At 28.4% G+C, this 27,062-nt stretch overlaps 1 protein-coding gene across 1 annotated transcript in view; it reads right to left on the minus strand.

Moving 5' to 3' along the window:
- LOC132919348 (uncharacterized) overlaps positions 1 to 27,062 on the minus strand; it is a 56,867-nt gene that overhangs the window by 8,410 nt on the left and 21,395 nt on the right. The window contains exons 3-11 of the mRNA XM_060980906.1: positions 25,645 to 25,942; positions 13,368 to 13,645; positions 11,612 to 11,827; positions 5,507 to 5,823; positions 4,946 to 5,149; positions 4,530 to 4,715; positions 3,228 to 3,657; positions 2,830 to 3,045; positions 2,167 to 2,288 (exon numbers count right to left, since the gene is read on the minus strand). Coding sequence (XP_060836889.1) covers positions 2,167 to 2,288; positions 2,830 to 3,045; positions 3,228 to 3,657; positions 4,530 to 4,715; positions 4,946 to 5,149; positions 5,507 to 5,823; positions 11,612 to 11,827; positions 13,368 to 13,645; positions 25,645 to 25,942 — 2,267 coding nt within the window. The remainder of the gene's footprint in view (positions 1 to 2,166; positions 2,289 to 2,829; positions 3,046 to 3,227; positions 3,658 to 4,529; positions 4,716 to 4,945; positions 5,150 to 5,506; positions 5,824 to 11,611; positions 11,828 to 13,367; positions 13,646 to 25,644; positions 25,943 to 27,062) is intronic.

Below are 27,062 nucleotides of genomic sequence, written 5' to 3' on the forward strand. Positions count from 1 at the left end.
ATTAATAATAATAATAATTATTATTTATTTTTTTAGTTGCCATTGCAATTATATTATATGAAAGATAAAATATACAAAACTTTACTGTATATTTAATAAAAAAATGTTTATATGCGATAACTATTAAAGTTATTATGTATTTACACATTTTCATGGGTTGGTGGTAAGGGCGGGGAAGGCAATTTACCGTAAAATCATTTCTGCCAATAATTATTCACCAATGCCGAGGCGCATAATAAAATCATGCTCAGGGCCAGGGGTTTTTTACACGCTTTACAAAATTGTAAAAACTAATAAAATTTATATACAACAATTCAGAGCCACTCTCAACGTAATACAAACGCGGCCTCTTTGCTCTGGTCTCGGCGCTTTTTGACATATCATACATAATAAGTGTAAGTAATATAATATACGAACTTGTTTTCAACGAATATATTTTATTAAGCATTTTTTTCAGGTATATTTTAAACTAATCATGATTATTCAACATTTGCAAAATTATAAACATTGACTAATTTAAATTATTTTATGTTCAAATAATAATTTGGTTATCGCGTGGAAAAAATAGAAAATCGACGTGTGTTATAATGTTTTATAATACGTATGTGTTTTGTTATTATGTTGTTACTTGTTAATTATTATTTGTTGTGTTATGTATTATTGTGAACATGAATTTGTGTTAGTGTTTTTACCTCATTAGTTATACTAATATTAAGTTATTACCTAGCATTTAAAAATGTACATAACATTTACAATATTAAAATGCTCATAATTTAATTTAAAACATTTAATAAAGCCGACCTTGTTAATATTTATAAATTTACATGCGCGTTTCTATTGTTGTTTGCAACAGGGACCGTAGTGCCGTTATTTAAACATATTGTTTTGGATCTCGTTCTCGTATTGTATAGGTATACGATAAAAATAAAACTACATTTTTTAAGAAAAAAAAATTGTCACTTGGTGCCTTTTTGTACACAGGAAATAGTAAAAACGATACGTTTGGTATCATATAAGGGTACAATGCAGACTTTGTTATATCCATAATGTACGAGTCAATCGCACTACACAAGTAGTAGATTTCTTTTTTTTACGTTTTTGAGGTCGACTAAGTCTCTCTAAACCCCTTACGGTATATTATTGTAGATATATAATATAATATATTTTTTGCACTCTCGTCGAAATCGATACAGTGTGCGGAGCGTAAAATTGCAGATAAAGAAAATATACGAGACATATTGTATAGGTACTTACGTTAAAATGGTAACCATATTCAGGTAAATTAACTTGACCGTGTAATTAACTATTATATTACGAACTTAAGGTAAATTCGTAATATTTTATGTTACATTTTTATAAAATATAATACATATTAACATTTTTATTTAGTGACATGATTATAGAAAGAAAAAACGAAATATTATCGATCGTTTAGCCGAGATTTATTTGTTATTATTTTTTATAGACCTCTTTTATGCTATGATGCGAAAACATTTTATTATATATTATGTACATCTGAAAGATATATAGTGCTTGCAGGAATAATTTTTTAACGACCTAGTCAAACGAGTCCCTAGGTCCCAATTAGAGTTAGTTAGTAATTCATGAGATATTTTGAAACACTACGCAACCAGTGTTGCATATTTTACCACATCTATTACGTAGTTTGGGTATTGTTTTGTGTAAACGGTTTTTTAATTTTGAAATATTATATACACATAAATATTTAAAATGTATCGAAAAATTAAACGATAAACAATTTAAGGATAGCTGTTATTTTTCCGAAACGGTATTTATGGACGGTTAACTCGTATTTATAGTTTATACACACGTATTGAAATTATTTTTTCGTCAAATTAATTTTGTTTTAACAAAAATGCATAAAATATATACTTTTAAAAATAACTTATGTTTCACTAGGTATTATCTTGTGCCAAATCCCGGGTTTAAAGCGTAATACATAATGTAATATCAATAAGTCGTTAGTTGTAATTTATTAATATTAATTAATCTATAGTTTAATGAGTGGGTCTTAAGTCAGAAATCCGTACTTTGTGGCAAACACTAATTCGTATTAAGGTCTTAACCACTGCTTAACGACAACGATGATTAGGTATATTTAACTAATGTACGCAATTGGTTACGAGAATACAAGATTAAAATTACCTGGACGAGAGTTGTATCCAAGAAACCGTGTACGAACCCGGATCCATTGGAATGAACTCGATGACGATGTCTCGTGAAGAATTCGACATTATGTCTCTGGTGTGCCATCCATCTGAAAACACCTGAATACACGGTGATCATAAACTTTTGATTCTCTGGGGCTTTGATGATAACATTACGATATTATACAATGCGTCACAACGGGTTTTGACGAATTAAAGAGTTCTGTGGTCACACACTGAAATAGATCTAATCGAACAATTTTTTGCTCGATTAAAGACCTTAATTATTATACCTATATGGTCATATAGTTTTATATTATTATTAGTCGTGAAAATGTTGCCTATATACTATGAGTATTTGTCGTTACCCCCGTTCAAATCTATATAATAATAGATGAACAATGCACTTTTCGATACAAGTTTCAATACTGCTGTCGGGAGTAATAAAAATGATGCAATTGGTTATTTAAGGGATGTTTTTTCGTTTGTAATAATTAAATATTATTTTTTTTTTAATAAAATATATTTTGTCTGAATTTACTTAAGAATTGGTCATAACTCACTGCCACACTTTTTGTTATTTTCTATTATAATATAATATGACGAGTATCGTAGATTATTATGTTATAAGTTATACATTTATAATTTATTTGTGCCAAACCTCGACTGTGTAGTACGGGTCCGGACAAACGACTGTGTGAACCGTGTCGCCGGCATGCACTATGAACCGATTGTTGGTCGGGCAGTGTACGTGCTGTGTGTTGTTGGGCACCGCGTGCGACGAATCCGGCATCGCCAGTCCGGGCAATTTAGCGTACAGATAACTGTTGGTGTACTTCTGTTGCGTGAGTATGACAAAGTGAGATTCGCACGTGGTCTGTAATGAAACGATATTAATATAATTGTTGTTGTTTTGCCACGACAACTGGCGAGCAACGCCGAACGAAATTAACTACAATATTCGACAATAATATACTCGTAGTATATAAACACAGGCTAAAAGGCATATCATAAAGGTTATAGAATGAATTACAGTTATGCATCGTTATCGGTGCTTACGTTGTGATGCGAGTGAAACGTGAAATGGCCGCCAGGCCCAGTCAGCAGGTTGCTCTTCACCTCGCAACGTTTCGGCACCACCTCTCTTCTGACGAACTGCACGGTGGCTTCGAAGAAGTGAAGCCGGAAGTCTTCGGTAGAGTTCATGTTGGATACATCCCACACCATCGAAGCCTTTGAGCCCAGTGTGACGAACGTGTACGGCAACAGGGACGTGTTGGTCGAACACAAACAGTGTCTGGGCACCAGCATGGTCTTTGGGCCGTTTACCTCGTCCAAAACTCTCAAAGACGATCCTATGTCACCCACGCACTGTAAAGTACCTCGGTCTTTGTTCAAACGGCTATAACAACTCCTGTCACCCGAACCGATCTTCAGTATTGTCACCTTAGCCACATCACCGGGCTGTCCTTCCAGCCTGAATACGCAACTTTATAACAACATTAAAAAAAAAAGTTTAAAAAATATGTCCCACATCGTTACAATATAGATGTCTTTGTATAGATGTTTGGAGTTTAATCAGTTTTTAATCGTTTAATAATCAATCAGAATATCTATTTTTCATTTGAAAAATAAATTTTATACCTACGTTAAATATAATCTATTTTACATGTTATATAAAATGTAGACAAAAATAAAAGTGAAGAATATCAAAGGTTATTTTGTTGATTAAGCTCGTTTAAAGACTACTTAGCAGACATTTTTAAACGATAATGGAATGCAAAATAAATATTTGCGAGTTTAAGTTAAAATACATTAGCACATCAGCATTAGCATGAATGCAAACAATATAAATATACGATTACAGTTGTTCAAACAAGAACAGAGAAAACGTACATTTAATTAAGAAATGCATTTAGTAGCATTTAAAATAAAATATATTATATAAATGATTATTGTTACCGTTTAGACAATTGTTGTATGGCCATGAAAACAGTCTAAATATAATATATAATACATCCGATAAATACTCCAAATGTCTGGGTGTGTGGAAATGTAACGGTGATGAAAATATCTAAAGTTGTTAACTCGAACAATAAAACCTCTTGTCAGATGAACCAATAAATTTTCGAGTTTTAGATAATGGAAACCAGGGATAGATACTATTCGTATTGTTTGGACTCGAAAGATATAAGACTAACAATGATATATTTTAGGCATTGTTCATATGTACAGTGGATGGGTGGTGTTATTGGATATAATTTTACGTACCTAAGTATATTATACGTCTACGCATATAGTATAGGTAACATTAATTCATAATTTATAGTACCTGAATGTAATATTAAGCATTAAGTTTACCTTAAATTTTTATTGCCTCCTCTTCCGTAAAAAAATATATTTTTTGGTGAACGGATAGCTATTGTACTAGAAGGCGAGTGCGTGGGTCTTCGGAATATTCTGGAGCACATACTCCCAGTTTCAGGCCACGAACTTCCGTCCTGGTGCAGGTCGACGAATTCGTAGAGAGCTTTAAACGATACCGGTCTGCGGAAAATAATGCTCGCGTCAAAAACGGTCGTTAGCTCCCGCTATCGCCTATACTGTACAAACACTAACACCACCACCACTACAATCACCACCGCTGCGTACCGATCACGTAAACTTTTACCACAAAAGCAAAAGGTCTAAACCACTCATCAATCTAACGATAAAAACTTAGTGTGTACACTATATACATTTTGATTATGTGTTTATTGTTACGACAAACGTCCTACCTGAGTGCCGTGGCGTGCTGTATGTTCAACTGAACTGTAAGCGACCGGGACGTGGACAGAAAACTTTCGGATAGCGTGCACGGACGCTGTTGCCGGGTCAATAGGAAATGATCGCAAGACCTTGGCGTTTGGCCGGGGCAGTAGTTGGCCAACAGCGTGCTGTTGTTGTGTTGGTACGCGGACGACGAGGCGTTTCTCGAATCGCTAAACGTTAATACATAATATTTATTTATTTATTAATTTATTTGTAGGTATTAACGGGAATCTATACCCTTTATAAGATTTATTATAAAAACGAAACGTGTACAGACTTATGACAAAAGTCATAACTTCAATCTAAAAATAAATATTATATTATATATTGTTGTGCAGAATAGACAGGTAAAATCACACAAAAACACTTGTTGATAATATAATATTATGATAAGGATGAAGGTGTCAAGCGTCATATATGGTTATATTATTATGTATACATGACTGCATGCAAGTCGTAAACAGATACTTATAAATATGAAAAAATAAATAATAATATCAACATTTATATCAAACTGTTCAACTCACCAGAATGGATGACAAGAAGAGTTTCCGTCCCACACCATCAAGTTGGTCGAACAGTCTCGAGTCTGAGGGCCTGTCACGTAGAACTTGAGTACGGATACCCATACCTTGTACCTGGGACCGGAGCCGGAATCACGATCCACCGGATATCCGGCAGCCGCGATACCGGCTGGAGTGGCTTGCAAATGATACCAGCAAGTCGTGTTCTCCGGTAAAGAGTGGTAAGGCGCGTGCAACCAACCACGGCCCGTGTTCCGTATCCAAAATTCACACCGCTTATTTTTGGTGTACTTGATCGATTCGATCTCTACAAAGTGCACCTTAATAATCAAAGTATTGCATAAATTAAACACCAAGGATCATACAACAAATAAAATTATATTTTTTTCTCCCGATTTAAGTGTATTTTTATATTTTTAACTAATATTTGTATACTAAGTAAAAATTATAATATGCTAATCATTTATCTGATGTATTTATAAATATAAAATATTTTAAATGCTTTTTTAAATAATTTATAGCATCCTTTAATTATTATTTTCCATGGTGTTTATAATTTTTTTTGTTTTATGGACTCGTGTTTAATTACTGTTATTCTATATATTTATTTTTACTTATTTATGTTTTTAAAATATGTAATTATTTTGGATTGAATACTGTTTGATATAAATTAATTAATGTTTTTATACCTATTCTGGATTTTGCACTATATTTTATATTAAAAATATATTTACATGTGTAATGCAATTGTAATACGGTTGTATTGCATTGTTCCGTTGATTAACATTGCGTTGTTTACTAGATGAATAATATATTATATATTATAATGATTAATAATGATCATATTTTTTGTTATATTGAAATATTCCAAAAGTACTTATTATAAAATTAATTAAGCTTTATTGTTTGAAATAGATTGTTATATATGATTTTTATAAATGAGAATTACTCATCAAACATTTATTTTTAAATGATTTTGAATTTTTAACTATACACACAGATTTATGTCATGTTTTTTTAATATTTAGTTTTGATAATCACAATAAATTCTTGGTTAGTTTACTATTCATTCACAATAGAAAAACGCTTGCCAAGTCAGAAATCGGTATGTAAACTTTCTTGATTTTAAATTTTTAGAAATTTATTAATTGTATGTAATATATATGTACAATGTATTTTATTTTCATTTCCATTTAGTGAGATAGATCTCTGAAATCGGAGAGCGGATATTTTTTGTTTGGAGTCTTGTTAGATTCACATTGGCTAGGAAAAATGCAGTGAAGTTTTCAGAACTTTATCTTTTATAATGAATTCACTACAGAACTTCAAAAAAAATTAAAACACATTTTATTTGGTGTTTTTTTATGTTTTTCAACTTTATAACTTTGTAGTGAGTTAACGATTGAAGATAAAATTCTGAAAATCTTCACAGCACTTCTCCTAGCCAATGTGAATCTATCAAGACCCCAAATAACAAAATCCGTTCTCCAGTTTCGGTAATCTACCACGCTAAATGAAAATATAGCAAAAAATAACAATTTTTTTTTTAAATGTGAAAAATTAAATAATTTTTTTTGATAATGTTTAATCTCACATTTTGTATCTACTTGATAATTCCTTTTTAATGAGCTATCAACCAACTTATAACTATAAGAGTTTTGGAGAAAAGTTAAAAAATAGACATTTTGGGACTGTTCATGCTGACGTTTTTGTGGATTTAAATTGTTATACCGCTTGGGTGTGATATTGGATTTCTTTCATTAATATTTTATGTTATAGCTAGCTTAATTATCCACCTACTCATTACAACTGAGTTACATTTTTATTATTTCGCTATTTAATTAAAATGCTTGAAGTTTTAAAAATTCAGACTTCTTTCATTTCAATTACCATAAAAAAATAACAACTTTTATTTTTAATTAGCATTCTAACACAATAATATTATCATAATTAATTAAATATATCCGTATTGTTATTGATTTTGTAATCATGTGTATTATAGAGGCATATGCTTTTTTTGTTAATTTTGTTATTGACTATTTTTTTAGGATAGAAAAATAAGGAGTACCTAGATGCGAAATGTATAGATTGAAAAATTAATATACTAATACATATACAAATTTTAGAAAATCAAGTGAACAATAACTAGAATTTCACGAAATAAAAATCATGGTATTTATGATTAAAATTACATTTGATTAATTTATAAAATATAATTTGGTGTTATTTTATTTTATTTTAATAGATAACTATAATTATTGGAATGCCCTTAACCTTTTGGGGAACTTAAACAATACGCAATGCTTATAAACTTTGTCATACTTTTGTGTATTACAACATTGCGTGTATTTAATTTACTTATCGATAAAAATATTTTATATTTTTAAATGATTTTAATTAAATAGTTAATTTAAAAAATCATTATTTAATTGTTATATTTTAAATAATATGCTTATATCTTTTCACAATCAACGTGGCTAATTTAAGTTATAGTAAGTTGTATAAATTACGTAATAGTGAATTAATTATCTTGTCTAAAATAGCCACGACTCTTTGTTACTAAAAACTCGAACATTTACTTTGAATAGATACAATTACGATTTTTTTTTTAAATTTTAAGATAAATCACGCTGCACAAGCGATTTTTAAGAAAAGTATATTGTTTCAATTTTGTAATAGTTTTTTATTCGTCGAGATAAAATTCACAATCTAATTTTAAAACTTTACATTCACCTTTTTGATACGTGCATTTTGGAAGACGACAACCGTATTTATATAATGTAGAATCCTGTCTTGGTTTACTTGGATCCACATCATTTACTATTCAAGCGTGAACTACGCTTGAAAGGTTTGTTTGTATTCCTATTTTTTTTTTTTTTTTTAAAGTATTTTCATAATATGCCTACGGGATTGAACCCTATCTCGAAGAGCAAGATAAAACATTTCGTGTTGTAAATGTTATCGCTTGGTCAAACATCTATTGAAATATCCTTAATTTGAATACACACTACAATATGTAAATAGGTATACTGCATACACTAACAGCGTACAGGATGTCTACCGATGAGTGGATATTGATTTTTATAATAAGTTAGCTTTTCCGTTTGTACAAATATCCTAATGGAAAAGTTATCATGTGTTTTCATACAGTTCTTTGTGTTTATGTTTATACTTTTAATAAAAACTATACTTATAGTAAACGCGATTTTTCGATGATTAAGTTCAATACAATTCTTAATTTAATTACAATATTTATTCATTAAATGAAAAATATTGGCATATTGCTCATTACTTCAATTTTATAGTTAGGTAACAAAAATTGTATTTAGCCATCATGGACATTATGTATACCAAACAGCAGTGATACAATCAGGTTGGTAGGGAGGTCGAGTGTCGTAAGTTTGTCTAATACTCCCCGGAGAAAAAATTATACGATATTTTTACTTCTCTTTATTATTTACTACTATGGCATAGCTCCCTGAAAATGTACGATACCCCCCACCACCGGAATAGAAGGTCTGAAATAAATAATGGTTGTTACTATGCCCGCCGACTAGAAAATTATTTTTTATTCAAATTTTATTTTTTTTAGGTATAAACTACAATTTAATGATTGTACTGTTGAGTTTTAATATATAACCATCTATTATATTTGTTTTGATGTGATTTCGACATATTATCGTATTATCGTAGCTGTGATACTACTGTGTTATATAATATAGTAAGTTACTTAGTAACATAAGTTATATAGTAGCTACTAATCATGGTTTAAAATATATCGTGCTACTGTGATAGTAATCATAAACCCATAGAATGGCATAGACTCACATACTAAAACTACAAATACAGCAAGATATTTAGTTTACTATAGTAGATAGTAGATACTAAGTACTGATGATAATATTGATAATGAATTGAAAAGTGTGATGTAGTGCCTATTGTTGTTATTATTTATGAATGACTTTTTATAAATGTATAAAATAATTAATAAATTTGTAAAATTCCTATTGTTTTCTTATTAAAATTATTTCATCATTAATTATTATTTGTTCTAAGTGAAATTTAATTGTTTGAAATTGACAGAATGCGGTGGTGCTGATTTTAAACTATTTTACCAAGGGTAATATTTGGAATTATCACCCATTTATACCTAATTACCTTTTTATTTTGTTTGTGATAAAATATTTTAGTTGATTTAAAATAAAACACTACCATTTGCCCCTCTCATCATTTATCAATGTTTCCGAAATATTTGAGAACACTGCTCTATATTATTTGCCCCTACCCCTCCGTGGTATATTAACTCATTCATGTCGTATTTCGACGTATTTTAACATAATCACATTTATAAAATACCGGTAAACGAATGCGACAGTAACTGTGTATAGTGTACCTGAATAGTCTATTTAAAGCGCCGTGTGACAATAATGCAAATACATAATAAATACATAACATAACATATGTGTATTAGTGCATTATTGAAATATCTCGAAGAATAAGTAATAATTAATTATAATTATATAAGCTTATTATTTCTCTTTAAAGTAACCTATATAAAATGCCGAGTTAATAAATCAAACAAAATAATATGTTTTTAGAAAAATGAATTATATACTATTATTTATATTAAGTTCAAAAAAGATCACAATATAACCATCGAATTATATATATTTATTATTACTATTGTACTTGAAATACATAGTTAATATAATAGTATAAGAAATAAGTACCTAAAAATTAGTCCCTATGATGAAACAAAAAAAGTAAAATCCTGGTCAAAAGTGTGCACTACAATTATATAAAAAACTTAATATTAATAACTATGATATTTTAGAAAAATTGTGTTTAAAAAATAATTTTCAATGCACAGTAGACGGAAATACAATTTCAAAATGAAAAACAAACGATAATAACTTTTAATATTAACTTCCTATATGATAATGTAAGTATACGTAATATCCATCAGAATAAAAGTCATTTAAACGTTTTATTCATGCGAGAGAATAATATAATAATCGTGCATTCAAGCCCATTTAATTATTATTAAATTGTTTGCAAGTTTGTGCTATACCACTAGTCGGGTATCTCATTTATGTACCGATACCTTGATAAAAACTAATTATAAGTTTAGTTTTCTTTATAAACTTTAAGACTTAAAGTGATTTTATAATTACATTATTGTTTACAAATCTTAATACACAGCATACGTGTAACTTCTTGAGTAGAAAATAGTGTATTGTTGTTTATATAATTATACAACCAATAGTTTATCCATATACTGTTTACATTTTATCAATTTTATTATTATTAATACTTTTTGTTTTTAAAAATTCTGTATTTTAATTACAACATTATTCAAAAGTATTTAAAATTTTTACTCAATTAATATTTTTAAAATATATTTAATTTAAACTATAATTACTGACAATTAAAATATTTTTTGTTAGACATTCAGTGTACTTACATGGTACGAAAATTATAAATTCACTTGATAAGTAGTAAAATATATACGGTTTATACAAATATGGTATTTATATTTGTGTTCTATTTTTTAAAAAGTTTAGATAAAATTCATAAGAATTCAATCAGATATGAACAAGACTTATCAACTTATTAACTATACCGCATTCATAACGTCATTTATTGCGTACTATATTAAACCCATTATGACAAAATTCATTGTTGTAAATTTAAATGAAATGTTGGCACGAATAGGGTAAAATCAGATCAAATAAATTAAATAAATACATTTTAAACTTTCAAATGACAATCAGAATTCATAGACACTTTTTGGTTTATTTTTGAAATTAGGTAATCAACTACATTTGTAATTAATATTGAAGGTATTTAAATAGTATTTAAATATATAACTATATATAATATATATGTATATATACCTATATAGGTGCGGATTTATTATTGAATAACGTGTACCTCAAACGTCTCAGTAACAATGTAAAATATAGAGTATAGACAAAACCATATACTTTATAATATTATATAATACATTATATTACTATTACATTCAAAGCAGACTACAAAGTTCACCAGAAGTCAGCGTTAGTATAAAGTCTTAAAATATGTCTGTCGTTTAAAATGTGCACTTACTTGTACTTGAAGTTGAAATCCGTGTAATGGGCCGAACGGATACATCAGAGTGCCGTACGGTGACGTAGAAAACTGAACTAACAGCTCAGGCCCACTAGACGTAGTCACGGGCACAGTTTCACCGGATCCGCAAAACCTCAACAAAATTGGATCTCTAGTTGTGTATCCATCATAAACGGTCACAAAATCTGGTACATTGTCGCACTTACTCCAGTCCTGTATAGATTTTTTTTAATTAAAAAAACATTAGTAAAATCGAAATACTTATTATTTTACGTAATAATACATTTTAGGATTTAGGTATTTTAGATGAATTTTAAATTTAAAGTATTACATCATCAATAATTATAGTTCATTAGTTCATCACTCATCAGATAAAAAGTTCTGAAATGTACTGCAATAAGGTTCACTATTAATTTCCCGTTCTGTAATTTTGTTTTAATATTCCTTTTTTATGGATACACTATATCATGTGAAATGCTCAAAGTTTAATTTTTCAACAGTTCAGTATAAAATTATGTATATAGTCATTTATTATTAAAAGGGTTCTATTGGGGAAATAACCTTATATAGGTTCATTAATTGTTATAACAATATTTTGCTGGAAACTGTTTTGTACCTCGAGTTAATTAAATGAAAATGGATTTAGCGGGAAAATAATAAGGTCAGAAAATATAGAATATAGTAAATTAAATTGAACACTTTTGTTAGAATTTAAATATAAATCATAAACTTAAAATCGAATTTTATTTTAAAATGTTCTTTTATAGATGAAAAACACATATATAAGCAGTAGGTACGTGATATTATATCCCACAAAAAGTTGAAAATATATTGTCCTTTATTGAATTACGTAGATTGAAAATTATTTGAAATGCATAGCTGCTGATATAAGTTATAATAGCGAATACGCTATCTACGTAGCGATTTAGAATAATATTTTGAGTTATGACGTAAGTTCTTTCAATTTCCGATAGAATATCGTACTATAGCCTAAAGGGATATGAAATTTAATATTTGTTGTTACTGATTTTTATACAATGAAAAATTTACATTACAAAGACATAATTTTCCAAATTTTATAATAATCTATTTGAATATAACAAAATAGAATACGAAACTGATTGATTAATATAGGACGATATTAATAGATAATACGCCACTGTTGTAATCTCTACAATAAAATAGACCCATCATATTATAACTATTGATTTTGTTTCAATACATAATTGTTATTAAAAAATTACATTGAACAATTTTCATACTAAAATTCTTATCTCTTACTCTTAGGGTTGTTTTTTTTAGTGATCCATACGCTAATATGACAATATAATACTTGAGACCATAGATATAGATAATAAACTAGATCGTCTAGATCTGATATGCTTACTCTTGAAATTAATGAAGTCATTGTTTTCCGCCGAATTTATATGAATTAAAGTATAGTAAATTACTGCAGATAGGTATATAAATATTTATTAATATATCTTTATTTTATTTTTTCTGATTATAGGAAATACCACAGAAAAGCGTAATTTTTCTATGATAAAAACTGTAATTCTCACAAAAATGACGGATTTTGACTTCAACTATTATGATAAATTGAAAATAGAGTTTATTGTTTTTATCTGTATTTGAGATATATACAAGTATACAACCGACGACATACCAATGAGTTTATAATTTCTCATGGATGGGGGGGGAGGGGTTTGAAAATAGCTCGACACACGGCTTTGCGATTGTCGGTTATCCATACCTTTCGTTCAACGGGCTTTGGGTCGGCTTCTTCGGGATTCGTCCGGTCCGTCTTGATCGACACCAGTCGACTGTACGGCTGTGTGATAGATATTAGCGCCTGGTGGCCGTACGGTATCGCGTGTTGTCGGATTGCGTAGTAGCAAGTCAAGTTTCGGGGGTAGAGCCCAGGGTAATTAGGCGACTGCAGCACGCACCTCTTCTTGTCGCAGTTGCTAAATATCCGTGAGCAGTACGTGCCCTCCATTAGGTCACCCATGTGAAACGATTCGTTTACTCCTGCGGCACACGAACGGGTGATATCAGGGAAAAGTTTAATCGTAAAGTGCGAGAAATAATGTAATTAATTTGCATGCCAAACGGAAAACGGTAATACAATATATATTTAAGCCGATGCTGAGGCAACAAAAGTTGCATAAATTCTAAAAAAAGGCCAGTCGTCAGTTAACAAAGGTGAATTTTTTTTCCACATAATTCAATTAAAACCTGTAATATTTGGTTTCTGATTAGCTAATAAAAACCATAGTCGGCCATTACTTATGCACCTAAATTCTACACTGTACGCAGTTTAATTGTCATCTAATACTTCGTTAGTCTGAATCAATTTATCGATTTTAAGAAAAATAAAATAAGTGGTATAAGATAGGTTAGGTATATTATAATACTAATGTATAGTTTTTATTTACCGCTAAATATAATTTTCAGTGTATCACGAGTTGTTCTTATATTATTATTTAGCTAGAGCTCACTGAAGTATACGTAATGTATATTTGAGCGTCTCCAAATTCGACCGAGAAGATGACGACGGTCATTTGAGCGAACTCCTGTCGTACATAAAATCTTTGTCGTGTTGTTTTATGGCCGTTTCAAGTCGTTTGTCATTCCGTCGTGAAAATCGCAAAGCGAACAGATAGTTCAGCAGATTTACGTGCCAAACACAATATAACAGACAATTTTAGTCGTCTTAATTTAATATAAATGTGCTTACAATGGGTAATGCGAATGATTACTATTTTCTGAAAAACATTATTGTAAGCGATGTACACTTCATAAATTTTTAAAAATAATAAATCATATATTCGCATTATTAGGATGGTAGGTTATAAAATATATTTGAATTAATAAATTGCTAAAAATAAAAATAAAAATCATGTTAATTTATTGGTGTTGAAATAATAATGATAAATAATATGATTTTTTTTTATAAAATTAAAGTATAGGTCTCATCGAAAGTTTTATTTTTCCGACACATAGACGTATAAATGTTCAGGTTTTCCCACTCAAACTCAAACTTGTACTTATTTTGTTTATATCACGTTTCTGTGTATAGTTAGGTACATCAGATAAAACTAAATTTAAAAAAGTAAAAACTTATACCGAACAGTATCAATACAAAAGGGATTTCCGGAATTCGGCTACTTTATGGGAAAAAGGTGTCATGGTGATATTCGAGGAAGTACCTGGGGTAACTGAGAAAAAAATCAATTTTCATACTGGAAAACAGAACATAAAACTTGTTCTTTGTATAGGTAAATATATATATATATATATATGTGTGTATATAAGGAACATACATTTTGAAAAAGTGCTTGTTTGTGATCTATTTAAAAAAAAGTTTATAAAGTAAATACTTAATGTAAACAATGTAGAAAACAATAACCTATATACATAGTAATCGAGTCTAACAATTAAACAACTATCATTGATTTTAATTTTAATTCTTTTGATTTCATATGAATAAATGAAAAATTACAATGAGTGCATTTTTACTAAAGACTAAAGTAGATCATCTAATTGATCTACCGATATTTAATTAAAAGTTACAAACTAATATTTATAACTATGTATTGTTTATTGCTATACAAAATACCTACAAAACGAAGAAAAAAAATACGAATCGCTTATTCAAATTTCGAACAATAACAAATATTAATTAGGCTCAGACTAATATTAAATAGAAATCAACATATTTTAACAAATGCTTATGCGAAAAACACCTTTGGGACCGCACCATATCAAGCGTTAAACTATTATCGCAGACTACCGATGAAAAAGTAAACAACGAACACTATCTGCGGTACCTACACGGCGAGGGTCGTGGTGGGATTTAAAAGTATATATAATATATGCCACGAATAAAACCCCATAGCTTTATATTATACACTTCAGGTAGACATATATTCATATTTCTGTTCGGTCTAATGCAGATAAGCATGTGTACAAAAATCTACACCAACTTTAATTTAAATACAACCTTTGTATACGAAAAAAAGAGGTTAATTTTAATCGACTTATCCGTAACATAATGTAACCAATAACCGTATTATGACGTACATTAAAATATAGTTTGAAACGAATTTAAATACGAAAAATGAACTAACTGCAATTCGAGCATGATTTTAATTTCAATTTAAATAATAAAATTCGTATTCATTTGAAGTAAAAAAAAAATATCTTCAAGTTTACTTGATGATCAAATTATATTTGAATGTATAAATATTAATCACTTTTTAAAATTATGCGAAAATATTCGGATTGTAAAATGAATACATATTATGCATTTATGCATAACATTTGAATATTTTTGTTAAAAAATTAAAACATATTATATTGTTAAATTGATAAAACAAACATAAATAGCGTAAAATGTAAATACGTATAAATGGTTCACTACATATTATATTTTTCTGTTGTAAAATAAATATGAAAATATAACAAAATGTAAACGAACATATTATTGCGTGTTAAATTATTGAACGTTTGTTAAACATTACACATTTGTTGTCATTGGGTAATTTTCCAAGTGAATTTAATGGAATTTATCATCATATTTCCATTAAACAGTTAAAGGAAACATTTTGAATTCACTGACATGTATTTCTTATAAATTATTTGATCTAGTTAATGTATATGCACTAATGGCAAGTTATTCAAATAGTTCGAAATCTACTTTGACAATTGAACGTGCAGTATTGTATTATATTATAGTAATACTGCCAACATTATTTTTAATTAATCGAACTTTTTACTGTGAATTTTATTCAAAAACCTGAGAAAATCGCTTTGCTGTATAGTATAAACGTCAAGTTGGGGCCACCATAATGGATGTATTAAATTTGAATTAAATTATAAATCATCACACAAGAAAAATAACTCCTAGTAGAATTGGTGGACATCCGTTTATATGAATATTCTATCTTTTAATTATATTAGTTATATTACTATTATAGTATATACTAATACGGTAGGTATGCCAAAAAATATCGTACATTTCATAATATGATATATTATTAAAATAAATATTTTTATTAACTTATATAAACCAATAGCAACGTACAAAAGAACGGTAAAAATAGTTTAAAATTAGTTTTAATATTTTGAAAACATTATTGTATTTAGATACTAATAATACACATAATGGAGGAAAAGTTTTGAGTCTCTATGATTAATATATTTTTAATTATAAATAGAACATAAAAATTAATATGATACATTTCCCTGCTTAATTTTTAGTATACTTTTAAAATACTTTTAAAAAAATATTAAAAGACTCCCTTGTAATAGTTTAAAATTGTAACAGTTTAGTTGCAGTGATTCAACAAATGAAGATTGAAAAAAAATTCACACAAATATACATATAATTGGAAAATCAAAGCATTTATCGCTATACTTAAAATCTAAAAAAATAAAAAATTGAAATTGAAGTAGGTACTTAAAAAGTACAAAAATAAAAAAAACCCGTAAAATGTTTAGACTATAGGGAGTAGGAAATATTACGTTTAAAGAATACGCGAAAATTTTAAAGGGTGATTTGCTTTTGGGCTTTGGCCTCTTCAACATTCAAAGCAAATCTAATGGTGGGTGGTTAATGCTATAGAAGTCCGATCACTATGATTGATGAGAAGTAGCGTTTAGTATTGTACTATGGTTACTATAACCATAATAAATTTATGAACAATAAAGTTGAAAGACGAGATAATTCATCGTTACCGTTAGCGTTAGCGTTAATAGAATCAAATTAGAATATTCTGAATAAGCGTACCTATATGTTCAGCAGAAACAATAGAAAAATATTGTTCGTGATGAAAAATATAATTAATTATATAAACATTTTATGATAAAAATAATAATAAAATATTCTATCAATACATACGTTACAGTTAAACTCCGAAATCCGTATAAATATAAATAACTATTGTGTACTTTATTATAAATATTATCGTTTATTACCTTCAATGTTAATCACATTTTAAAATGACCTAACTTTAAACAAAAAAATGTCTAACTTTATTTTTATACATATATATGATGAAAATTATCCAATTATTAATAAAAATAAATATTTGTTAATAATATTATATTATAATAATAATTTTAATATATTTTCATAATTTTTTATTAATTTAATCAACATATACTTATCATGGTTTAAGTATTTTTATTTGTTTCATAGTTTACACATAGTACTTTTAAATGTGACACTTCTATTAATTAAAATAATTAAACTGTAAATACTTTTTTATTTTTTTAAACTTGTGTACATTATTTGTCAAAATGTAATCTTTTCCGGCACGTTTTACATGAATACGTACTTGTATAATAATTACAAACAATCAAGTTTATTAAGTAGAAAATAAAGTTAACCTTTAAAAAAATTGAAGTATAATACCCTTTATAAGTCTCTTATGTGCATTCACATTGTACACTCTTTTAATTTTCACGGCCAAAATGGATTGTGAATCCACTGTTAACCGTTTAAAACACATATTATAGAGTAAAATTGTATATTTAATTATTTTAAAAATGCTCATAGATCGCGTGTCACGTTTGATCTCACTTTTCATTACTTATAAATCTCTTTAATAATTACTGTATGTTAATTAATTCGTCTTAATAATAATGTCCATACTCCATATATTATTTCTCAAATGTCTTTATTAATAACATATCAAGCTTAAATTTATGTTTAAAGGGTAACGATTGCACCCTTATTTTTATTTAAGTTACGTACGTGCACGTTAATCATTCATAATCACTTCTGACAGTTCCTAAGACCCATTAAGTTGACGTCAAATATTGGTTACCTATGTTATACTTATTTATACCAATATAGTATATTATGGTTTGACGTGTCTAAATATTGCGCTGTACACCAGCAATAAATATCCATATATTCATTATAAAATGTCCCAAAAAATGGCTCGTCGTTTATTTATTTTTTTTTTTACTTGACAGACATGAGTTAATTATGCTTATAAAGTTATAGTTAAAAGCTTATACAGTACAAAACTGAACAATCCAATAATTCATTATAATTTTGAAAATTATGTAAGTACTTATAATTACATTTCGTCGACGACTTTATTAAAAATTCATCGACTTCCATTTATTTGACTGAGCATTTAAAACGATTTTAACAGATTTGACTAAACTACATAGCACTATGCCACTATACATCACGCGTTTTACTAAATTACACTTATTTACTTTTGTCGGTATATACTGTATAGTATATACATAGATAAGGTACATTACATACATATATAATAATGTATGTATATTACTATGTACTGTTTTAATTTTACAATAGTCTATATATACATATATATCATAGTTGTTGTATATAATTACATTTGACAAATGAAACGTGAATGTCAGTAATAATTGATCAAATATATTAATTCCTCCATTTTATTTTTTGTACATACCTACCTATATTGCCCTGACGACTGGAATACAAATACAGTAAAACGTGACGTCGACTTATTTGACACTGTAAAACATGTACAATGCGTATATTTTATTTGGTAAAAAAAATGTTTTAAATAATTTATGTTAGTACAGCGGTGAAACGTACTTAAATAATTTTTAAACCGATGTTTGCTGTATACTTTAACGCAAAAAAACTACAAACTAATTTGACCGATTGTAACTATTTAATTGCAATATTATGCAGTTCACTGTTTACATATTTTCATCATGCTTATACTTTATAGCAAACTATTATAATATACATAAATACATTGTTCTGTCTAGAAAAACAATTATAAGATACGATTCTATTTAGAATTTAGAGCCGAGAGAACCAAATAAATAAAAATATCAATTTAATAAAAATTGTATCCGTTGTTTTATAATGAATGCTAGTAGAAAAAGTATATAAATTTAACACGAACAAAATAAACAAAACACTAGATATTTTGTTCTCAAAAAGTAAAATTTTCTAAATCAACAACAGATTGACATGTTAAAAAAATTACGCTAAGTATAAAATAGTAATTTCTGCTGAATAAGATTGATTAAAATATGTAGGTATGTCCATTACATAGGTAAACCTATAAATGACTTCCATGTCATGATCAATGTTCACGAAATGGATATTTATTCCTTGAAAAGTTCGATTACGCTATCATAGTTTGTCAGTTACACCATGTACATTGTACAATGTACATTATTATGTCGTTCAATCGATGTTAATATTTAGAAAATTGTATATTATACTGCAGTGTAGTCACGATCTTTCGAAAACTATAATAACTCCGATTTCCTAGTTTTTTTTATTCCCGCGGACGTGTTTATAAATTATATTTGAAGTATTTTAGTAGGTATTTTACTAGAAAAACACATAAGTTGAATACATATTTATTCCTCTTTAGATTTGTGTTATCGAGACTCCTCGGTTATACTTAAATATATTTTATGTAAAATCTTATAAAATGTGTATTGAACTCAACGTAAATATTTAACTGTAATGTTATATACATAATTTAAACGTCAACATACGTAGTTGATGTCTTGAATAATTATCGTAGCAGCATATTATTGTTATTTTAAATATTAAAAATAAACATATCAATATAGGTGCAGTTATTGTCGGCGATTGAAGTAGCATTAAATTAGTCATGCGAAAGAGAAAAACAATCTACCTATAGGTAAGATTGAAAAAATCACTATACGAGAATGCAGACCAACATAATAATAACATGACGCACGTTAAGTTGCTTTCAGACGCACCGCTTGAATATGAATATAAATAATTGGGCGTGCGCTCGAACGACGTAAATTTTTTTTAAAACCGTCTATACACCCTTTCCCCATACGTGTAGCCGTACTTTTACTTACGCAGCAATCAATAACGTTGTTATGCGCGGGCATAATATGATATATAGTATAATAGTACATAACATGTTCTGTGGGTTGAGGGACATGTACCGTAAGGTATTTGTGAAATATTTTGCGGGATGGTTTTAATATAACCTTAAAGTTTATTATTGTCATAGTTAATTGAATTTAAATTATGATAAACTGAATGATGATGGCTGATAGGTTGAAGTGGAAGTGGCGATTAGCATGACGACGCCCAACCGCGTAGTATTTTGTTATACGTTTAGCCATGTACGTTTTTCCGGTCTGCCCCTTCAACAAATTTTTTTCGCAAACAATAAGTGCGCAATTCTTGTTAGTTTTTTCGATCAGCCTAGAGAGATTCGATTAGAGTTTGTAAAAGCTTGTTACTTTACCAGACCTAAACTCGGAAAATATTCGAATAATTTATTGAAAAAAAATAACAAAATTTTAATTTGTTCTGTCACGGGGAGGTGAGCGAAATAAAATAAAATAAATTGACTAGTTTTTTTCCTTTCTGAACTATGAATTTATTTTTAAAAACACAGATTTCACACAAATTCTGAAATGTATCGCACAAATTTAAGTTCATGGATTGCACTGTAATTTCCACTAATTATTCAAGGAAATATAACATACAAATGTTAGTTTTGGTGGATAGAAGGGATATATGAATTATGAATAGAGAGTTGATAACATTTATCTTTCCAATATTTAAGCAGTAACAGTGTGTACCTTGTGTCACAATGCAATAATAAATCTATTTACGTTTAATCCATTTAATTTGACTTGAAGTACACAATCTATATTATTTTATGTTATAGTAATTTATAAATACATTTTTCGTACCGGGTCATGTACTCATGTGTAAACATTTTATAATAAATATATTGAATTCCGATAAAAAAAAAAACACCGTAAAAATTTATTGAACTGCTGTAGGCAAGTTATAATTATATTTCGCTGAAACAAAAAATAAGAAATTTCTACCTCGGTTCCGTAATTTTAAGTATACATGAAAATATATATAGAAAAAAGTAGTTAGGTGGGTACCGCTCTGCTGTACATCAAGTGTCAAATGGATGTGTTCAATTTTAATTCGATGATATATTATTGCATACGAAAAGAGATTCTAAACGGAAACGGTATATCAGCAAATTAGATCACCATGTGATAATGTTTTATTTTTTTTTTTAATAAAGCTATTAAATTCATTTATTTTACTTTTTAATATCATAGTAGGTTAATATAATTTTTCCCGAAAATATTGAATTTATTATTTTATATTAATATTTACTGTCGAGTGCCACTGCTGGGTAGCTACTCGCCTCGAGCATTCAAGCCCACATTTACCTGTCGCGCTCATATTATGCTTATTGTTAACTATTTTTACAGATTGTATACTGTATACTCTATTCCAAATAAGAACAGGCTTCGGCGGAGACCAGTTTACGTCGGGCAGTGGTCAGCCAACACTCGTTTATCATAAATGCATAACCTACCTCCTACCTACCTGTATGCCTGCTGTGTTGTAAAGCCACGCCCATGCCCACAAGTTGGCTGCCGAAACCTGTTCTTATTTGGAATAGACTATATATTATATCCTATTAAATGTTAAATGTTAAATATTAATATTTTATATTTACGTATTATAATTATATATATTTAAACCACAACCACTGACACTATATTAACTTATAAACCACAGTGTAATAACATCTTTCTATATCTGTAAATACCCTAAAACAATAAAAATAGATTCATATAGTACCTATAAATAGATAATATTTTAAAACAAATCAAAAATGTTATTGTGTATAGTTAAACTCATAACAATTTAAAATACATAACATTTTAAGTTTCCACGAATAATGTTTTTAAATTAAAACAAAATAATTAACATATCGTTATATTTATCGTTTAAATAAGTAATGTCTAAATTGGAACTTAAAATGCCTATAAAAATGTATTATCTATACATTTTATAGTTTCAGTATGAATAACTTAATTAATATAAAGAATCTTATAATTAATTTTTAAAACTTTTAGATACAAAAATGTTTTTATGAATTTTCAATTATAAAATAGTTTGCGACAATTTTTGCGATTTTGAGGAATTTCGTCAAAATTCTAACTCATATAAAAAAAATTGCCTGTATATTTTTAATATTTTTATACAAATACAAGAATAAATTTTTTGTGATCTTGATTGAATTTTCAAAAATTTTGACTTAAGAAATAATTTTTATCAAATTTATAGAAAAAAACTAATATAATTAAAAATATATCATACCTAAAAATAAAAAAGAGTAACATTTTTGAAAAATTTATTGTAAATTAAAATGATAATATAAAAATGTAATGAAAATGTCAAGTGCCTATCTATTTTATATATTTTTTTAAATACAATAAAATATCAAAAATTGTTCGAGGATAAATAATTATTTTACAGGCGAATGTCAAAAACATTTGAAATTGAAATGCTCATAAAAATAATTTGGCTGTCCAGTAGTCATTTTTTTTCATGTGTAGGATGAAAACTTATAAAGCATTTTGTATTCAACTTTTAAATCTTAGGTATAAAAAAAAATTTATGAGCCTAACTAAAAAATAAATTAACTAATTTTAACAACTTTTATGAATTTTTTTAAAATTCTAATTTTAAATATTGTGACTATAGATTTTCTATATTTTTTAATTGAAAAATTAACAACTTAAAAGGAGTTTTTTAAATAGAAAATTAATAAGAGTTTAAACATTTGGTGAAACTTTCGAGTTTCTAAGGTTATTCGTTTTCGAGTTACATAATAAAAAAACAAAATCAATTTTGTTGAAAATTGGATTTACGTAAAAGTTCCTGTTTTCCTTAATTTTTTATAGATTATAAAAATAATAAGTACTGGGAATTATTCAGTTTTATCTCTTTAAAATACAAATTAGATCCAATTTTATACCCAAAACCACCACCTCCATTTTTGAAAATTGAAGCATTTTATAGAGAAACCGTATGATATACTCATATAGAAAAAAAACATCTTGATAAAATCAATACATTCATTGCTCCGCTCAGAATCTTTTTGTCTTTCGGGATATTATTTGTATAATAATATACTGATTTACCAACCTAATATAATATTATAGTATTACACATAAGTTCTACTCGTTTATCTAATATATAGTACAATAATTGTGGTTTATATTATATTTACGGCAAATTTAACGATGAAAAATGTCAACCGTCCTAACACTGACACATATTTCATTACAACCAGCCATAAAAATAATGAAACTTTTGTTGGTGATTCCGTTGAATGTTTCTTGTTACAAAATACTACTGATAGGTTTTCATCACAACTTTTCAATATCATTTGTCAGCGTTTGTACCGTACAATGTACATTAATATTTATAAATTCTTGTATACACACTACACCTACGCGTGAATTCACACAAAAGCACGCTTGTTTATTATAACTTATATAAATATTTACGTGTACTACTATACAATGTTTACGTACGAAATTATGCCGTAACTCGTAAGTATACAAGTTTCGCTTCGACCATACCTAATAAGTAATAATAGTTGCAATAAGTTAAATTATGTAGCAATGTAACGATTTTCCGTTGGTCATTATTTAACAGTTTATCTGCCAATATCGGATTTTGCAAGATAAGTTCAGAATTACCATAACAGTTTATAACAATTAATGCGCTGATACATATAGAGAGTATAGATGATAAATTTAAGTTGATTAATAAGTTAACCTGTAGGGAAAGTTTTAATGGACAGCAATACAAATGTATATTATTATATAGCTAGGTAATCAACGTTTTTACGGTACCTACCTATATATGCATAATTCGAATACTAATAAATGAAATATGTGTTTTTTATAGCAGCAATTAACAATGAATATTGACTGCCGTTTCAATTTCGACGGTAATAAAAGTCTATTTTTTCGAAGTTTATATTTATTTCGATTTTTCGTCGAATATATAATATCACTACGCGTGTCGCGTTTCTGCAGCCTTAGTTGAACCACGCCGTGTTAAGACCACCACGCATTTGCTTATACGATATTATTATTATTAGCTGTTTCAATAATCGACGGCGTGGGACGTAATGCAATGGATTCGCGCAAGTTACGATAGTGCTATCTCTTCCGATTAATAATATGCAAACTAACGCCACATACATAATCCACACCCCCACACGTACGCGTGTTCGGGGGTGGAATATTATACCGTCAATATTGTAGAATTCTCAGAGTGAGCGATTTAAAGCACGTTCACTCGAACATAATAATAGCTATGTACAGACACGAATTTTCGCATTTATTTTTCTATATATGCTACAAAATGCTAATCTGCAGACTAAAAAAAATGTACTACGCTGTAATACTGATTCAGAATAATATATAATTTTTATTTCGTATTTTAATATAAATTATTGTTTACATATATTTAAGGTCTTCTTTCCATTTAATATAGATTTATTAAATAGGTAAGTATGGATATTTTGTACTTGAATGATAAAAAAAATATATTCATAGATTCTTGCTTGTAAGTATATCCATTTATTAATTTATCTTTAGATTTATTCTTATCTAACTGGATATATACAAATCAATTAGTAATTAACAATTACTACCAACTCCGTTTGATAGTGGAAAAGTATAACAGTTCATCATTGTGTTTTCAAAATATCAAAAGAACCTTGTATTATTACAATAATTTTCTAAGTTAATTCGACTTTTTTTTTATTTTTCAAGGTTATTTTAATTTAGAGTTTTGGGGGCATTTTTCAAGAATATTTTTGACCTAAACGTTTAGATAAAATGGGCGTTTGATGATGTTTCAAACGTGAGGTGATATTGAAAAAATCAGTAGCACGTATCGTAATAGCTTTCGGACTAGAGCGATTTGAAGTCATACAGATACATTTATTATGTATGTTATATGTATACGTTACGAAACTTTGAGATTTTTCACGGCTTTTTTCTAATCTCTAATTCTCAGTTACGGTCGGTCCAGACCTTTTGACTCGGAATCAATTCTCGTTTTCTTCGCATTACAGTGTGGACGCGATACACAATATTTAATAGTACCTATTCTGATCATTAATGATATTCGTTGAGTTCACGTGGCGACTTACTTGCAAACATTTTTTGCTCGCCGTACCGGACGACCGCGCGGTTCCGGTTGAGCATTTTGTAGCCCAGACGGAAGTCGAAGTTGTAACCTGTGTTGTCCAGACTGGACAGCGTGTACAACCGGACCAGCAATGTGATGGAATTCGTTTCGCTGTAGTAGTGGGCCGGCGCCCAAGATGTGCCGCACCAGCCACCCGACACAGCCGGCCTGTCCGATTCGGTGATGTGTAGGTCGCCGTCTGGACATCCGGCGTTCGTGTACGAAGCAAACCGACCGATTGTGAAACTGTCCAAAGTCACCTGCGCGATAAAAAAAAAATCTATAATAATGTAGTACTGCGTATAAGTGCTCTAGAAGTGTGCAAGATAAATTGTAAAATTAAATACTTAGTCAACAAATTGTTTATAAATTATTAATTTATTTACGAATTTTACTATGGTGGTCACTTATATGTATTTATTTAAGTATACTTACATATCTTGCCAAATAGGTAAGCAATATGTTGACTAAGTGTTTAACTTTACAATTGATCTTATTTCTCATCATAGGTATTTGTAATATTACAAAATCGCATTTTACTTAATTTTCATATTATATCACGTCTTTTAAAGGTTTAATCATTGAATTTTTTTTACACGGAATTATAACGAAGTGTCTTTAATGTGATATCAGCTATTTTTTTTATAAAAAATAACGCGATTTTATTTGACTTTGTTAAACCTAAAGATGAATTTTTATCATTTTTATAAATTAGTAAATATAGTAATAATAATTATGACAAGGCGAAATTGCAAACGCCGTGGTCTCGACGTCGTCGTCACTCATCGTACGTCTTCGTCGCCGCAGCCGCAACAATGAAAGTAGCGAGATTTATAACCGTTGGATCGAGGTACATATTATATTTTACGATATTTTAGTCACGTACGAAAAATCAATCTTAAAAGTACTTAAACATTTTTGGTTATAACATTTAAGTCATCTAACCAATCTGCACAACATTTCTGATCGATTGATACCTTATACGATTTTATATATTCAGTCATACGCCTTAGAGAGCTGGCTGATAGATTAACACAAATTATCATGGTGTTTTAATGGTACAACTCCGTTTCCTGTTACTATACGTTTATAGCTACTACGCTATATATAAATTTTTACTACCGTTGCGCTGGATTATCATCAGACGGCGTCATGGATAGGCATTTTAAGTACACCACTGACATCCGCTTACACAATGTCAAATAACAATATTACTATATTATTATATTGTCAATATATTGTATAAATAGGATTTTCGGGTAGTACCTGTAATACTGTTGTAGATAAGTATAATTATAAATAATAAGAACGGCTTATCAAAATACATCAAAGTATAGTATAGACGAAAAAGTATAATATTATGTAAGATGTAATTAGTAC

Source organism: Rhopalosiphum padi, chromosome 2 (assembly GCF_020882245.1).
Source record: "Rhopalosiphum padi isolate XX-2018 chromosome 2, ASM2088224v1, whole genome shotgun sequence".
Lineage (NCBI taxonomy): Eukaryota > Metazoa > Arthropoda > Insecta > Hemiptera > Aphididae > Rhopalosiphum > Rhopalosiphum padi.